This window comes from Nannospalax galili, unplaced genomic scaffold (assembly GCF_000622305.1).
Source record: "Nannospalax galili isolate Female #2095 unplaced genomic scaffold, S.galili_v1.0 scaffold265, whole genome shotgun sequence".
NCBI classification, from domain to species: Eukaryota; Metazoa; Chordata; class Mammalia; order Rodentia; family Spalacidae; genus Nannospalax; species Nannospalax galili.
Window position 1 is genome coordinate 147,707 of NW_008353747.1, and position 18,353 is coordinate 166,059.

Sequence of the window (18,353 nt, forward strand, 5' to 3'; positions counted from 1 at the left end):
CACCTGCCTCTGCCTCCCAAGTGCTGGGATTAAAGGCATGTGCCACCACGCCCGACAAAAGATTTATTTTTTAAAATTATGTGCATGTGTGTATGTGTGCATGTAACTGCAGGTGTGTGTGTACATCCATGTGAGTGCAGGTGCAATGCAGAGGCCAGAGGCATCTGATCTCCTGGAGCTGGAGATACAGTTGTGAGACGCCAGACGCCAGACATAGGTGCTAGGAACTGAACTTTGGTCCTCTGCAAGAGCAGCACATGCTCTTAACTGCTGAACCATTTCTCCAGCCCCAGTTTATAATCTTTCATAGATCATTTATATGAAAATGATTCTAAAAATGACAGTAACATTTTGCTCATAGAACTGTATGCAACATGATGTTTAAGTCCTACTATACAAGCTGATAAAACTAGAGAACTAGTAAACAAACAAAAAGAATGTTTAGAATAGTTAAAAGCAGCTAGCAAGAATAGTTAAAAGTAGCTAGCAAATACAGCCTATATTTAAAGACCTGCATACATTGTTTTAGGGTGGTCAAGTTGTGGGGGGTGCTGCATGTTTTCTTTGCTTTACTTTACTTACTGATATCCAATAGGAAAGAGCTTATCTTCACAGTCAGAGAGATCATTCAGAATTCCTAAACAGTCGATTGTCATTGAGCCTAACCAAGGAAAGAGGAAATGATTAGAAACAATGAAAGTCATTTTTAACCCTAAACCAGAAAATGCACAAATGATAATACAGCCTTCCCCAGTAACCAAGGCCTAGGTCATACCAATCATCATGTGGATATTTTCTGGTTCCAAGCCATTGAGAAACTTCCTTCTTAAGCTGATTCCTTCAAAATCCACAAACACTCTTCTAAAAACTTCAAATCCATTCTCAGGAACCACCTTAAATAAAACCCAAGGTTGCTGTTAGACTGTCCCTTAGGCATTATATTCAGAGTATTGACCCTCAGAGAGAAAGCACAGAGCCTATCTCAAAATCACCCTGTTTTACCAGTAGTACCTCTCTACTTCTCATAAGAGGTGACTGTAGGACACCTAGGAGGAAGGCAAAGTTGAGTTTACTGTCTTGCTAGTTCTCAACATTTTCCTCAATTCCTAGAGAATTCAAAAGATGAGGAAGAATCTGAAACACATATTTTAAAGGGTAGACAGAAAGCTCCATATTATAAGATTCCAATGATAAGAAACTACAGGACATGGGTATAAGTCAGAGGTATTTACAGAGATATTAGTAAAAAGATCAGTAAAAAGATCACTGAATCATAAAAATACTATAGTGGTGAATACACATTATTATAGGTTTGTCCAAATCCACAGCATGTAAAACATCAGGAGTGAACCCTAAAGTAAACTAGGGACTCTGGGTGAAAATGACACTGATGTAGGCTGATCAATCATCACAAATATACACTCCCATGAGGGAGGCTTCATATGTGTAGAAGCAGGGACAGGACAGCTCTACATTTTCTCAATTTTACTGTGAACTTAAATCTGATCTAAAAAGATATAGCCTATTACTAAGACAATTACAACTGAAATCACAAAACAAAGCTGTCTTACCTCGCCTTTGATCAAGTCTCGATGCCGCTGGCAATACACTTTTTTATCATCCAGAAAGACACAGTTCTTGGCTCGGGAACACATGAAATGATAGTTGCTGGTGCAGGATGTGAGACAGCAACCCACAGTGGCTCCTGGCTTTTGGCAGAATTCACATCTCTAAAAGTGCAGAAAGAACAAACTGGCAGGTGTCTTAAGACATTTGCTATCTCTTCTATAGCCTCCCTTCTGAGCTTCCCACATTCATTTCCTTACTGGTAGTCTACTGAGTTACAGCGAAATTCTATGAGCCACAAAGCCCCTCTTCCATTAGCCACCAACACCTGTAACTATTATATTTAAATACTGCAACTGGATTTAGACTTTGGACCAAAACAGGCTTTTCTTATTATGCATAAAACTTTGGATAGATAGTTCCTTGCAAGGCAGTTGTAATATCCCATAGCAACTCAGTTTTACCAAGATTGTACTAGTCAGAAACAATGGTTCTATAGCTATAGACTAAACAGGTAACCACTTAATCCCATGATTCAAAGATTCCATTCACCAGGCCTTGTGTATTACTCTGTCAGTCAGTCAGTCTGCTGCTTTCCAGGGTGGACTTGTCTCTGCTCTTCACACAACCTACTCAGCCTTCTTTGCATGTGCTGTTTTATCTATCTGCTAGTTTCTTTTTGGTAATCCATCTTGTTCTACCTCAGTCAAAATTTGGTCTTAAATTTTTTTTTAACTCCTTCAATGCCATTTGCAAAACTCTCAGCTGTAGTGAACAACTTTCTATCATGGACCTTCTTCATGTATGTAGACACACAAGTTTATTCTGTGGGACCTCTGGGATCACTAAGTCTACATGTTTAAATTGTTATGTTCCTCACATATTTGAAGATGATTAATAAAAGTAGATAATGCTTTCTTTCCTATTTCTTTTGTGTCCTTCTAAGGATCAGATCTACAGCATACACCAATCCTCACTGATGAGCTACTCTGAAAGCCCCATGAAAAATCCTAGTGAAGCTGCAGCTATTCATAAGAAGAGTATTGAAACCAAGAGGGAATTTTTCATAAAATTTACACATTAAGTTCTTACCAGCTGTTTGCCCCTGATCACAGCCATATGCACATTCTTTAATGATCCATCATCATCTTCAAACACTTCTGCTGACCACAAAGCACAATTTACATGTGTCCACTCATTCTGGCCAATGTACAGTAAACGGCCAGCATCCTAAAGAATACAATACCAAAGGAAGTTTTCTTGATATTAGCTTTAACCTCAGTCAAAATACCTCTAGGAAGCAACTTAAATTCTTTAGAGATTAAATCATAATCCAGTTTTCAATTCTTCTACATCCTTTGTTTCTAGATTACCTTTTCCATAGACTGGAAGTATTTTGTAATTCTACTGAAAGAAACGAGTAATATGTTGTTAAGTTTATATAAATGTACACCAACTTCTTTAAAATTGTACTTAAAATCCAATTTTCTCAGAATGCACTAATACCTTTTCCCTGCAGGACTTTGGACTGAATCTAGGGCTTCATGCATGTTTGCATGCACTCCATCCCCTAAAATAATGTTTTTTAATTGTAATCTCACAATGTATACGGATTAAATACTTTACATACATTATTTCATTTAATCCTTACAACCACTCTAGGTTAAGAATTATCTTCTTTTCCGAAAAACAGAAATTATCTTCATTTTAAAGACATAGATAAGGATCAGAAAGATTAAACTATTTGCCAAGGTCAGTAAGTAAGCAGGAAGGAACAGGAATGAATCTAGACAGCTTGTCAAAAGTGGGGCTCTGCTGGGAGTGATGGTGTACACCTTTAATCCCAGCACTCGGAAGGCAGAGGCAGGTGGATCTCTGACAGTTCAAGACCATCCTGGTCTACATAGTGAGTTCTAGGACAGCTGGGGCTACAGGGAGACCCTGTCTCAAAAAGAAAAAAAAAAATGTGCAGCTCTTCACCATTCAGCCACTATTTACTATGCTTATGTTTTATTAAGACTTTTCACAAGATTTTTTTTGAAGACTAGAGATTAATAGGTAGATTTATATAAGGCAAAAATCATCTTTTATTTATTTTTCTTTTTTAAGATAGGTTCTCATAAAGTAGGCAAATAATCTTTTAAATCAACTAAACCAGTTATTTAAAAAAATCTCTAAGACCAAGCACAGTACCACTTGTCTATAATTTCAGTTACTCAGGAGTCTGAGGCAGGGGGATTGCAAATTCTAGGCCAGCCTAGGCAACACAGTAAAACTGTCTCAAAATGAAAACAAAAACAAAAGTCAACTCTAGGTGCCACAAACTCATAAGTAAACATTCATTAAGTAAACAGTCATCAAGTAGTGACACAAGGACGAGCAGTTCATGTGAGATACTTATTAACCAGGACCCCATGTCCCAAAGTACTTACATTAGCACTGTCATCACCATACATCAAACATAACGCACACTGTCTATTATCTTCTATGCCTGGGGGTGGGTTCAGCTCTGGACTATCCTCTCGACTTCTATCAGTACCTTAGAACCCAAAAGATATGCAGTTAAAATTGGCAGCACTATGATTTTCAGGAAAAAAATTCAGCTTAAGTAGTCTATAAAATAAACACCTTCAAGAAGTGTTTAAAATTATTCTATGATCTATTAAGAATGACCTGAAATCCCTTTCTGATGTCCAAGTGTATTAAATTTTGATCCACAAGGTCAATCATTTATAACTAGAGAGAAATGAGTAATGACTATCCATTTTGATGCCTTACTCAAAATTGGTGGTGTAGGAGGATGCAGAGGAGTTGGTGAATCTGGTTCTCCAGGGCCTTTGGGTTTGGGAGCTGGAATGATTTTCTTCATTAAAGGAGGCTGCTCAGTGTGGCTGTTTTCCTCTCGCTCCTGCCACTGAGCATAATTATGGTCAAGTGAAGGTGGAAGCACTGCGTTTGGTAACATCCCACTGCTGAAAATAATTGATTCAACAAGTATTTATTGAGCTCCTACTGTATACCAGAACCATACAATAGAATCAAATTCTTGCCATCATCAGGTCTTGGACCCATGTACAAGCCATTCATAGACTATAAGAACAAATGATAGAATTTTTAAACTGCCTAACCACACTGTCTTAACATTTAAAAAACCATACATTTTGTTTTGGAGACAGGATCTCACTATGTAGTCCAGGCTGACCACATACATACATACATACATACATACATACATACATACACACATATATATATATATACACACATATATATATACATACATATATATATATAAATTCAGAACCAATAACTCTATAAAAGACCCAAAAATTTAATAAAAATTAAAGATTAAATATTGAGAACGAAGAGCAATGCAAAGCACAATTTTAACTAAGTAACACAAAACCCAAATTATGATTATTTTTAAAATATTTATTTTTATTTTATGTGTATGAGTGCTTTGCCTATATGTACATAAATGTACTATGTGCATGTTATGCCCACAGAGGCCAGAAGAGTACGTCAGATCCCCTGGAACTGGAGGTAAGGATGGTTGTTAGCCACCATGTGGATGTTGGGAACCAAACCCAGGTCCCCTCCAGTGCTCTTAACCCGAGTCATCTCTCCAGCCCCACAGAACCTAATTATAGTAAGGCCAGTTACATGCTTATATCAAATGTGTTATTCATATGCCACAAGTCAAACTAACTTTCCTACAAGATAACAAATACACATATAGGGGAAAAAGCAACAGCTTACAACAAATACAAATGTTTGTTATTTCCAAACCAACATGGAAAAGGCATTTCAGCTGATTGACTTTTAATATTAAAATATCCCAGAAAACCCCAATCTAAAAATATGAGAAGTCTGACTTTGAACTGGGTAGGTAAAAAACAAACAAACAAACAAACAACTTTTACTTACTTGTTTGATATTTTATTTGGCTCCCAAAATCTGGACTTTTTGACACTGAACCATGGAAAAACTCGCTCCATTTGCTAAAAGAAAAACAAACAGAAAGTAAACGTGAGGACTCATGTGGAAACCACAAAAAAACCAACAGCTCCCCACCAGTGTCTTTGTCACTATGGGATGATTTCAGGCCAAGGCCAAGATCCATCTACTGAGGCAACCTTACCAACTTCCTACCAAAGAGGCAGAGGAAAAAATTCAACCCAAGAAGTTTAATACAAATGGCAAAGCACATAAACAGATAAGAACACCTCCTTTATACTCACAATAAATAAGCAAAAAGAACAGGAGCTATTAATAGCATTTACCCGAATAAAGAAAGACTTGACCATGCTGTTGGCTTTTTTGATCTCTGGCTGCCCTCCATCTGAATTAATGGCTGCTTGAATGATCTTCACAATATCGTCGCTGAACTCCAACTGCATACAAAAATAAAACCTCAATTATTCATAAACAGTAAAACTGTCTCCAAACCACTTCTTCCTCCCTCTACCATCATCCAGTTCAGCTGCCCAGCAGAAAAGTCACAACCTGTTTTAATAATGTAATTTCTCTTTGGCTGAGGCCTTTAGGATTCGGCTCATAATTAACTTGAGACAATCAAGAGATGCCAGGCTAATAAGGCAAGAATGCAAACAAATTAGCTCTGTCATGATAAGTTACCCAAACAGGCTCACAATTTTGGGGGGGACTCAATAGTAAATATGGACAAAATGGTAAATGATTATCCTCTCCACATTCTTCAAATCATAAAACTTTAGGCATCTATCTACAAATGAAAAAAAGAAGACACATTATTCAGCTCTAAGCTCAAAAGGGGATGAAATTAACTTCACATTAGCAATTTTTACATAAAACTTTATTGTTTCCTCTAAACATAAAAATAATTTTCAAGTAACTAAGACAAAAGTCAATTAAAAGGATCCTTAAGACACTACCAGATCATTACTGTTCTGAAACACAAAGCTAAAATTACTCTTATTTTAGGTACCTAAAGCTACAAGACATTTCTAACTATAATACAAATTATTCTGAAATATATTTATATCCAGCCTCACTCCTAAATAGCCAAGGAAGCTAAATAGGCACTTGAGTGTGGCCACTTGCTCCAGAGACATACCACAGATATGTAGTTCCCCTGGTCCATCTTCCTCTTGACTCCTTCTAGATCTAAAGGCTGTTGGTCATCCTGCTTGCTGACCTCAGTAAGAACTGGAGGATCAGGTCCTTCCGGGGAGCTGCGGGAAGGTATGCTCTCCTCTGTCTCAGGGTTTAAGTCTGGAGGCTTCGCAGCCTGTTGCCAGGAAAGAGGCTTCTGTTATCCAACACTGAGAATGACGTATCTATGCAAATTATATTAAAACTAACAAAGATGGCATTAGAGAACACAGAGAACATGAAAATAATCAGATTTCTTAAATTGAGAAGTTAAAAATGAAACTGTTACCTAATGGCTTGGCTAGGTAAACTTAAGAGCTGTGCCTGATAATTTGCAAAGTTAGTATGAAAAAACCAAAACCATGTTCAGTTCCTTTTACATCACCCATATGACGGCTAATTTTCCTCTCCCAAACTGGAGCTTTAGGGGTGGACAATATGGTTCAGTGGGTAAAAGCAGTTGCTGCCAAGTCTGACAACATGAGTTCAATCTCCAGGACCCACATGATGGAAGGAAAGAACTGACTCCTATAAGTTATCCTCTGACCTCCACATACATGCACACTATGGCATGTGCATGTGCAATGCACATATAAAATTGATAAAAAATTTAAAAACTGGAGCTTCATATTAAAAGATAAAACAGAGCCGGGCATGGTGGTACACACCTTTAGTCCCAGCACTCAGGAGGCAGAGGCAGGTGGATTGCTGTGAATTCAAGGCAGCCTGATCTACATAGTGAGTTCAGGTCACCTGGGACTACAGGGAGAGACTGTCTCAAAAAGATCGAAAAAAAAAAAGATAGAACAGTAGCCTACCTCTGGCTGAAGTTATGTATGTGGCTTTTCCAACAGCACATCATGCACATCATGTTGTCAGCGATTACGTTATAGATGAATAATTTACAACTTACATGGAAAATAAAGTGAGTTTTAAAATTTTTTATTGAGGGGCTGGAGAGATGGGTCAGTGGTTAAGAACACTGGTTCTTCTTGCAGAAGACCTGGGTTTGAATCCCAGCACCCACATGGCAGCTAACAACTGTTCATAATTCCAGTCCTAGGGGATCTGATAGCCTCTTCTGACCTCCATAGGCATTGTACAACACAGGTGCACTTACCTACATGCAGGTAATACACACATACACATAAAATAAAATTAAATTAAAAATTAAAAAAAAAACTTTTGTTGAGCTTTTGAACATTTCATAAAATTTATTTATTTTTACTTCATGTGTATGAGTGTTTCGCTTGCATGTATCAGGGTGCACCATGTGAACAACACCCATGGAGGCCAGAAGAGGGCACTGGATCCACTGGAATTGGAGCTATGGATGGTTGCTAGCTCCCAGGTGGGTGCTAGAAGATGAACCCGGGTCCTCTGCAAGAGCAGCTAGTGTTCTTAACAGCTGAGCAACCTCTCCAGCTCCCAAATTGAGGTTTTTGATTGTCCTAACCACCTTCTACCTTACTGCTCCTGCCTTTAGGCTCAAGCCTCTCTAATTCTTATTCTCTAGTCTAGTCAGAATAATTTTTTTGTCCCTAAAACCAATTCAGATCTTGATAAAGCCCTTCATGCTTCATGGGCTCCTCATCCATGTTGTAGCATGAAGTCTACATTTCTTTTTTTTTTTTTTTTCCTATTATTTTGAGACAGGGTCTCAAAGCAATCCTCTGGGTGGATCTCAGAGCAATCCTCTTGCCTCTGCCTCCCAAGCAGTAGAATTATAGGTGTGATCCATCACACACAGCCCAAACTTCTTATGACAGTGAGGTCTTAGGAGATACTGCCTATATGCTGGGGCGTGGTGGCACACGCCTTTAATCCCAGCACTCAGGAGGCCAGCCTGGTCTCCATAGCAAATCCAGGCCAGCTGGATCTACAGGGAGACCCTGTCTCAAAAAGATCAAAAAAAAAAAAAAAAAAAAAAAAAAAGAGAGAAGATACTGCCTCTTCCTATATCCTACTCCACCAAAGGTCCTACTCTCAGCTCTAAAGTCTCCCAATGGTTATGACAAAAGAAGAAACTAAAAAAAAGAGACAACAAATAAACAACAATACAACCTATTTCATTAGTAGGTAAAAGTGCCCAAGAAAGCTCTCAAAATAAAATCAAACTTCAGCCTACCTGCCGGTAGCGTAACAAATGGCTAGTAGTCCTAGAATTCAACAAGGCTGTCAGGACTTGCTTCAGAGAAATCTGAAGCTCTTTCTCAAGGGCCAGTCGCCACTCTGCAGGGTGCCGCTCAGTACAGTTCACACAAGTGTAGGCCACACTTTCTGGCAGATTAGACAGAATCTCATACATCTCATCTAGGAAAACAAAACCAGGAAGGATGAGGTCTTCTGAGGGAGGGAGAGGGAGAAGAGGTAACTAACTCACTGACCATACTACAGAGCTGCACATTAGGATCTGTACTAAGCAGTGGATACCCACATTTTGACCTCCAAAAGGGACATTACTAATTAACACAAACCCAGGATTGGTTACTAGGGAACCAAGAGATTTTGGTGTCCACAAAGGAAAGCAGAAAAATGAAGGGATGTGTTTAAGAGAAACAAGCACAAGTAACAGTGCTGCTGTGAGCATCGGTCTTGTCAACTTGATGAGATTTGGAATCACCTAGGAGACACACCTCTGGGTATGTCTGTGGGGTTTCCAGAGAGGTTTAACTAAGGAGGAACCTACCCTGAATATAGGTGGTACTGTCCCATGGGCTGGGGTCCTGGGCTGAATAAAAAGGGAAAAAGGAGAAAGCCAGATGAGCACTGGCAGTCCCCTCTCTTCTACCACCTTCCCTGCCTTATGTACTGTACGCTCTGAACTGTAAGCCAAAATAAACCATTCCTCCCATTAAGTTGCTTTTCACCAGGTATCTGGTCACAGCAATGAGAAAAGAAACTAGAATAGTTTATTTTAGACATCGAAAATTAAATGAACAAATCTCCAAATGACACTACCATAATCTTAGGTATATAGTACTCTGGGGGATAGAAGTACAGCAAGAAGCACCTAGAAAGAAATGGTAAGCAACAATAACAAAAAGACTCCAACCTTCTGTACCTGAAAGGTTTTCACATTTGGAATGGACCCAGCGATCACACTTCCCACACTGCATCATCTTACTCTCGTAGTCATCATCATCATAACACTTGTCACAGAGTGGACAGAAGTTTCCTGAAAGCAAAGTGACGTTTATAGCACTGCTTTGGCTTACACACCAACGCTTTTGAAAGCCTTTGGATTATGTATGTCAACATAATCCAAAATCTATATCCTTCTGGAATCACTAATGAACACTGGGATGTCCACATATCCAATCCACGGGTATCATGCTTATCCTGAGCTCCTAGAGCACTTGTTATAAAGTTTTATGTACACTAGCAGTCCTCTTTAGAAGTGTGTTAAAGACATGCCAAAACAACAGAAAAAGAACCGAAGTTGGCTGTAAGGGTATGTCTGTAGCTCAATACTCATAAGGTGAAGGCACGAAAGATTAGGAGTTCAAGGACAGCTTCAGCTATGTAAGACTCTGTCTCATAACAGCCAGAAAGAAAAAGAAGGGCTGGAGAGATGGCTCAGATGTTAAGTGCACTGGCTGATCTTGCAGAAGAGCAGGGTTCGGTTCCCAGGACCCACATGGCAGCTAAGAACTGTCATAATTCCAGTTCCAGGAATCCAATTGTCCTCCTCTGGCCACACACAGTACACTTGCGTATGTGCAGGCAAAATACTCATACACATAAAAAGAAAAGACAACTTATCTTAAATATTCAAAAGAAATATTTAAATTTTATTTTAAAAGTTTTAAAAATATTTTATTTATTATTTTAAGTATATTGCCTGCATGTATGTGAGTGCACCTGTGTCATGCAATGCCCGCAGAGGTCAAGAAGAGGGCATCGGATCCGCTGGGACTGGAGTTATGAACAGTTGTCAGCCGCCATGAGGGTACTGGGAATCAAACCTGGGTCCTCTGCAAGAGTAGTTAGTGCTCTTAACTGCTGAGCCATCTCTCCAGCCCCTTGAAATGTTTAAAAATTTAAAGACATGGGGGCTGGAGAGATGGCTCAGCAGTTAAGAACACTGGATGTTCTTGCAGAAGACCAGGGTTTGAAACCCAGCACCCACATGGCAGCTAACAACTGTCTATAACTCCAGTTCCAGGGGATCCGACAGCCTCTTCTGTCCTCGTAAAAAGAAAAAAAAAAAAAAAGACATGGCAATATAGGAGCAAGAAACTGTTATTCAAAGTTTGTATCTAGTGCTTTTATATTATAGCTCACACCAGCACTTTCTTTTTTATTCTTTTTTTTTCCATATTTACATAGTTTATTGACATTATTTGTTGATTAAAGAATATTACAAACAAGTACCCTTTCTCCTGACCTCAAGATCATCAGGAAAACACTGAGATTTTACCACTTACTTCAAAGCCACTGAGTTCCTAAATCACCAACCAACTTTTACAACAGAAGTAATGAGGGATCATCTAAAAACAGCTTTTTTTTTTTTAATTGTTTACTTATTTAATAGTTTACTGTAGAATCTCATTCAATTTCTTTTTTTTTTTTTTGGCTTCTTTTTTATTTTTCTTTTCATGTTGGTTCTATTTTTTTTTTAATATTACATTCTTTTTTTATTTTTAAGAAAAAGGGTTTTTTTATTATTTTTATTCATTTTCATATTTTATTTTAATCTTCAAGGATTACCTACTTTTATGTGTATGAGTGTTTTGCCTGCACATACGTGTAGTATACCATTTGTGTGCCTGGTGCCTGTGGAAGCGAGAACAGGTTGTTAGGCCCCCTGGAACTGGTGTCAAGGCCAGTTGCTAGCTGCTATGTGGGTGCTGGGATTCGAACCCGGGTCATCTGCAAGAACAGTCAGTGTTCTTAAACTGCTGAGCCATCTCTCCAGACCCATGATTTCTTAATAAACAGCCTAAAATACCTGAAGCTGGGTGTGGTGGCACACACTTGCAATCCAGCACTCAGGAGGCTAAGGCTGGAGGATCTGGAGTTTGAGGACTGTCTGGACTACATAGTAAGATAGTGACTAATAGAAAGAGAGGGAAAGAGGGAAAGAGAGAAGAAAAGGAATAGGGGAGGGAAAAAGTAGTACTTTATCTTCAGCCATTAAAATAGTGAGTTTAATGTATCAGTTGGAACTTTTTAGCATAATCATTTTCTGTAGTACTAAGGATTGAACTTAAGGGCTTGCAAATACTAAGCAAGCACTCTACCACTGACTACATCCCCAGCCTTCTTTTTTCTTTTTATTTTGAGATAGGGTCTTACTAAGTTGCCAGAGATAGTCTTGAACTTATGATTCTCCTGCCTCTGCATCCTGAGTTGCTGAGATTATGAGCCTGGGATTCCAAGCTTGACTTCTAGCATAATTACTGAAATAAAATGTTTGTATACCACCTTAAATCATTTCTAAAAGTAGTTTCTGAAATCAAATGTGTATTTACCATAATTTGCTCTACTGCTTAGAATAGTTATTTGCAGTTATCAGTAATAAAATTTATCCTCAATTCTTCCTATATAAGCTAAAAAGATGTTCCCAGTTGATTATCTACAGAAATGAAAGAGCAAGAGTAGAACATGGTGTGCCTAGATAGCACCCTTGATAACAAGACTTTCTACCTCATTCCTTTAGTCCACCCCCAACATTCACTGTGGACCAACGGCTTATTACTGGGTACCTTTAGCAAAGAGTTTGGCACAATCATGGCACAGTGAAAAATCATGAGACCACTGTGCATCCCACCCTTTGCCTGGAGTTGTGGATCCACAGCTCTTGCAGCGAACACACTTGGTACAGATCTGGAAAAGAATAAAAGAAATTCAATAGGAATCTCTTAGTCTGGTACCCTTTGATATGCAATTATTTCTAGATTTTGTATCTTTACTGAGATGACTTTCCCTAACAAGGGGAAAACAATGGTTGTAATGACACCCAGAGGCCAAGATGTTCCTATTACAAGATATACAAGCCCAACGAAGCCACGACAGCCCTTTCTGAAGTAGTACCATATGTGTACTCACCCAAACTTTCTTTTTCTTGGTGGGTTTAGTGGGGTAGTTTGGTCCCAGGCACTCAGGGTGATAGCTGTTTCGGCACTTATTACACTCCAGTAGCTGCTGTAGAGAAATGGGACAGTAATTAGGGGACAGCACATCATCTTCACTAAATCCTGTTACCAGCACCCCATTGACTTTTTTCTTTTTTTGGTCTTTTTGAAGCAGGGTCTCCCTGTAGCCCCAGCTATCCTATAACTCACTATGTAGACCAGGCTGGCCTTGAAATCACAGAGATCTGCCTGTCTCTGCCTCCCGAGTGCTGGGATGAAAGGTGTGCGCCACCATGCCTGGCTTTTTTTATATTTTATTTATTATTTTTATTTTATGCGTATGTGTGTATTGCCTGCATGTAGGTAAGTGTACCCGTGTTGTGCAATGCCCACGGAGGACAGAAGAGGCTGTCAGATCCCCTGGAACTGGAGTTACGGACAGTTGTTAGCTGCCATGTGGGTGCTGGGATTTGAACCTGGGTCTTCTCTAAGAACATCCAGTGTTCTTAACCTCTGAGCCATCTCTCCAGCCCCATTAAGACATTTTTAAATTTTGTCATGCATTACTTACTCCTCCCAGAGCACAGAGATTTAGTTCTTAAGTCATTCAGTAGTTAAGTAATTTTATCAAATAGATTTTACTTATTTGGGGATTTCCACCCCCAAATTAAAAGACAAATCAAGTGATTATTTTCAAACAGTCAAAGTTGTAGCAGAGGAGATAATATACAAAATTCCAATAGAGAAAGCAGAGATGGAAGGGGGGCACTCGCACTATCACCAGGTTTGCTACCTTTGTAGCCTGATGCTGCCTTCCACAAACATGACAGAATTTGCAACGACGACAACACCAATTTTCCAGCTGGTCCTCCAGAGGGCGCTCATTCTCCTCCAAACAAAACTTGTGGAAGGGTTCACAACACACTTGGCAATATACAAACTACAGCAGAAGAGCACAAAGTGTTAACTGAAACGTGAAAAGAAATATTAACCAACCATGTTCTATTTAAATAGTTCAAGTTTTAGGCATCCGTGATAATAATACAGGTTGACCATCCAAACCTAAAAATCCAATATTCCAAATGCACCAAAATTTGAAAACTTCAGAGCTCTCACATGATGTACAAGAAGAAAATTGCATCTGACTTCCAATGAGTCAATGAACAAAAATTTTGTCTCATGGCCAGAATTATTAAACATATAAAGTTATCTTTAGGGATCTGTGTAACAATAGAGGAAAAAATTTTCAGGTTTCCCCTTGCACCTCATTCCCCAAATATCTCATTAGGCATATGCAAATATTACAAAAATTGAAAAAAAAATTCCAAAATATCTAAAACATTTCCATTCTCAAGTACTTTAGATAAAGAAGGGATATTCAACCTGCATCTAACTCAGCACATGGAATTAAGCAGTCACCAGCAATGCAGGAGATTCAAGTGTCCAAAGTAGGAGTATTAGACATAAAATGGCAAAATAAATATAATCCAAGATTTAACAGAACAGGACATGGTGGCACTCACTTCTTTTCAGCACTTGAGAGGTTAATGATGAGTTTAGAGAGTTTGACACCAGCCTGGGCTACATAGCAAGACCCTGTCTCAAAAAGACTCCCCAAAAAATTTAAAACATGGGGTCACTTGGATGGACTGGAACTCACTATGTAAAACCAGGCTGGCCTCAAACTCATGAGATTCACCTGCCTCGTCTCTGGAGCACTGGGACTAAAGGTGTGCGCCACCATACCTAATTCTCTTAATTCTTTTTAAAAAAAAAAAAAAGGAATCCAAGCTGGGCGTGGTGGCGCATGCCTTTAATCCCAGCACTTGGGAGCCAGAGACAGGAGGATCTCTGTGAGTTCAAGGCCAGCTTGGTCTACATAGTGAGTTCCAGGACAGCTGGAGCTACAGGGAGACCCTGTCTCAAAAAGACCAAAAAAAAAGGAATCCTGCTATGTACCACTATACACAATTTAAATTAGAACAATTATGCCCTGAAAAAAAAAATCTCCTTAATCACAGAAGTTGAAGACTGGTATTACAAAGAGGAAAGTTCTTCCTGTGGGCAGTGTTATGTTGGGACACAAGGCATTAGATTACAGAGGAAAAGACATGTAGATATTTTATCCAAGGCTCCCTCCTAATAGATTTTTTGAGTTTTAAAATTTTTAATTTATTATATATACAAATTTGACAATTTATCAAATTTGTTCTTAATAAACTCCTAGCATGCAGCTGCTGAGTTAGAGGGCTTAAGCACTATTTCCAAACAATTCTCTTGAAAGAAAAGATTGCAACTCCTTCTATTTCTACTACCTTCTAGCCCCGTTCTGCACCATGTTTTTCATCATGGTTTAACTTCCAGGTCTTGGTCACTGGAGGGGGTTAATGACTGCCTCAGTATGTTTTTATTTCACATTTTGTAAATTATCTATCTCTACCCTTTGCCCATGATTTTGTGCACTGTTTCTTTTTCTTTTTAGTTGCTAAGAGCTTTTCTATACAAAGAATTCAATATAAAAATCAACAGAAATCCTTTTATAGAAGACTGTCACATTGAAAAATGAAACTATTACTAGATTCTCAAAATTTCTAAAAATTTTAAAAATATTCAGTAGCTGGCTTAAGAAGAGAGATAGTACCTACTAAATACTAACAAAGAGACTAGGTAGTAATTCCTTCTATGCGCAGTAAAATAATCCATTGTTTTATTTTCTAGGGCACAAAGAAGTAGGGTAACCTTACCTCTACGTGCCCACTGCTGGCACAGAGAAAGCAAACTACTCTGGGTGTTATAGGAACAGAGGTCAAGATTCCTAAGCCTCCCATCTCCCACACATTTTCTGCTTCACAATCTTCCTGTGGAGAAAGACACAGATCACATATGAAAGCTTTAAAATGACAAAATAAGGGAAAAATCATAAAATCAGAGTGATACCAAAATGTCAAGACTATTTTACTTCTACTAGTCAAAAAATAATTGCTACTTTAAAGAAAAATTACCATCTTAGCTACAAAGTATTAAAAAGACTACCTACCTATTGGTACAATTCTTTTTTTTTTTTTTTTTTTTTTTGTTTTTTTGAGACAGGGTTTCCCTGTAGCCCCAGCTGGCCTGGAAATCACTATGTAGACCAGGCTGGCCTTGAACTCATAGAGATCTGCCTGCCTCTGCCTCCTGAGTGCTGGGATTAAAGGTGTGTGCCACTATGCCCAGCTGGTACAATTCTTATAAATAACTACAAAGGTATCCTGGATGTGAATTTCCTTAGTTTTGCAATTCAAACAAGCTTCAGACTGAGCATTCCCATGGGAAGAATTATCTCCTCAGATACTCTTCTGGATACTCCTCTGCCATCGGTTCTCAAACTGACTTCACACACTTGATCCATCAGTTACCTGTAGTTCTCATTCATTCCTCTGATTGGTGCTGCAAGCCTCTCTTTCAACAAGTGTAGTAGTACCCTTTTCTTTACCCAAAGACCATGCCAGTCAACGGCACGATCACTAAACACCTTTACCTTAAAGTCCACTCTGATCCTGTGGACTCCATCTGTTGGGGTTTTCTGCTTAGAACTAATACCATTAGAGAGAGTGCTAAGGATGTTCAAAGTGCCTGAATTCTCCTGCTTGTTGATTGGAGGTGGTTTCTCCTAAGAGACATAAGATTGATAAAGAAAAAAATCAGTTTCCTTGCCTTCACATTTGTAACAGGTGAGAATGCAAATGTCAATTCTTAGTAACAGATATGAAAACCATGTTTCAAAATCGTCATCCTGTAGAAAGAGAAAAGTAGTCAGGCATGGTAGCTTACTTAGGTTGTTGAAGCAGGAGTACTGTTGGGAGTTAAGGCCAGCTTGGACTACTCTGTCTCAGAGAGAAAGGGGGAAAAAGAAAGGGTGAGAATCTTCAAAAGATTCTCAAATTCTGTCTCTGTCCATAATGTAGAAATAGTGAAAATTGGGCACAGGTAAGGGTGGCTTTTATAAACAAATGTCACTGAAGTATACAGAGGGCAAAAACATGCCCGACGGCTTTCACAATGAACAGACGCCTAGACTATAACATGTGGTCTCCAAAACAAGACCAAAGAGTCAAAGAAAAGGGGTAGAAGGGCTAACGCCTGAACCTTAATTTTGTTAATTTAAAGAAACAACACTGCCATCTACACAGAAGCAGATACAGTTCCACTCAACAATGAAAAAGTCAAGGACAAGGCTTTTCCCTACAGAACAGAACAAATACATCCCCAAGAAATGGCAAAGAATCAAATCTTCCCATACCTTTTCTTTTGGTTTTTGTTTTACAGGGATATTTGGGCGGGGAGCCACTTTCTTTTGCTTGCTCTGCTCTGGACCTAAAGGATTCAAAACAGATTGCAGTCAGATGCCAACAATACTACTTTTGGAATGAGCAGCCTGTGAAGAGAGGGGCATGAGAAAAAGCAGAAGAAAAAAAGACTCTAGGCTTCGAAGAGAAAATAAGGCAACATTAATAATCCAACTTTTTTGTTTGGCTTCTATTTCTGTTATTATACAATAGTTAAAGAGTCTATTTTCTTTAATCAAAAGACATAAAGTTGTAGATGTTTCCATGTTCCAGTGGCCTGTGGAGACAAGAGGCTGCTATGCTAGCTCTTGCGGGGCAGCCATTCTTTCTGCCTCCCTCTCTCACCTGATTCTGGTGGTGGAGGCTGTTTTTTCTTGGGATCACTTGGAGTGGTCTTGGGAACTTCTTTCCTTGGAGGTGCTGTACTGGGTGGCTGAGGGGGGATGACTGGTGCTGGCTGGGCGACCTGTTTGCTGGACTTCCGGGAAGCTGGGGTGGTGACCTGTTTGGGTTCGGGGGCTGGCATAGAGACGCTCCCCTCTTCACTCTTCTCCTCCACCAGCTTCCGGGGTGGAGGTTCACTACTGCTCTTCTTTGCGGCAGACTCCTCCCGTGATGGTGGGGCAGGTTTCTGACTAGAGTCCACAGAGTTCTTCACAACAGTGCTCTCTTTGCTCTCTTTCTTTTCACTGGTTTTAGACTTTTTCTCTTTCTTTTTCACAGCTATGAGAACAAAACAAGATCATCTATAAGTGAGACAATTTTTAGTGAAAATCAATACACAACATAATCTTGTTTTTAGTTTCCTGCAGCTAAAGTTGGTATTCCAAGTCTCCAGAAAGTTAATGCCAAGTTGATCAGGTGATGCAGAAAAGTTTTTATTGCTCTAGGAAGTGAGCAGAGCCATAATTTTCACATGAATTTTAAACAAGTTTTTAAATTATGGAAAATTTCAAACATACCCCAAAATAAAAAGAAGAGTCAAATGAACCCCATGTACCTATCATCCAGCTCCAACAACCACCAACTCCCCGGGAGAGAGCAGTACTTTAAAAGAAAAACAAAAACAAAAACCTAGTATTCTCTTTACACTGAACGTGCACATCGGCATGACATTAAAGCAAGGAGCAATGGGGATGACCCTTTCACACCTCTACCTTTAGCTTGCTTCTGAAGGTAGGCTTTGGAAGGCATCCACTGGAGATTCTGACACTTTCTCATCCTAGGATAACAAGGGATAAACCAT

General features: G+C 39.1%; 1 protein-coding gene across 4 annotated transcripts in view; it reads right to left on the reverse strand.

Moving 5' to 3' along the window:
• The window catches only part of Kmt2a (lysine methyltransferase 2A), a 99,096-nt gene that overhangs the window by 29,204 nt on the left and 51,539 nt on the right, over positions 1-18,353 (reverse strand). For 2 of the 4 annotated variants that reach the window (XM_029554958.1, XM_029554959.1), the window contains 19 exons: positions 18,265-18,329; positions 17,453-17,830; positions 17,062-17,135; positions 16,300-16,431; positions 15,524-15,637; positions 13,573-13,719; positions 12,754-12,849; positions 12,411-12,531; positions 9,755-9,877; positions 8,828-9,012; positions 6,662-6,835; positions 5,850-5,960; positions 5,494-5,567; positions 4,345-4,538; positions 3,999-4,105; positions 2,659-2,796; positions 1,572-1,730; positions 776-893; positions 583-661 (listed from right to left, as the gene is read on the reverse strand). In XM_029554958.1, the coding sequence (XP_029410818.1) occupies positions 583-661; positions 776-893; positions 1,572-1,730; positions 2,659-2,796; positions 3,999-4,105; positions 4,345-4,538; positions 5,494-5,567; positions 5,850-5,960; positions 6,662-6,835; positions 8,828-9,012; positions 9,755-9,877; positions 12,411-12,531; positions 12,754-12,849; positions 13,573-13,719; positions 15,524-15,637; positions 16,300-16,431; positions 17,062-17,135; positions 17,453-17,830; positions 18,265-18,329 (2,589 nt within the window). The remainder of the gene's footprint in view (positions 1-582; positions 662-775; positions 894-1,571; positions 1,731-2,658; positions 2,797-3,998; positions 4,106-4,344; positions 4,539-5,493; positions 5,568-5,849; positions 5,961-6,661; positions 6,836-8,827; positions 9,013-9,754; positions 9,878-12,410; positions 12,532-12,753; positions 12,850-13,572; positions 13,720-15,523; positions 15,638-16,299; positions 16,432-17,061; positions 17,136-17,452; positions 17,831-18,264; positions 18,330-18,353) is intronic. The other 2 variants (XM_017802669.2, XM_029554957.1) reach the window with 2 other exon arrangements.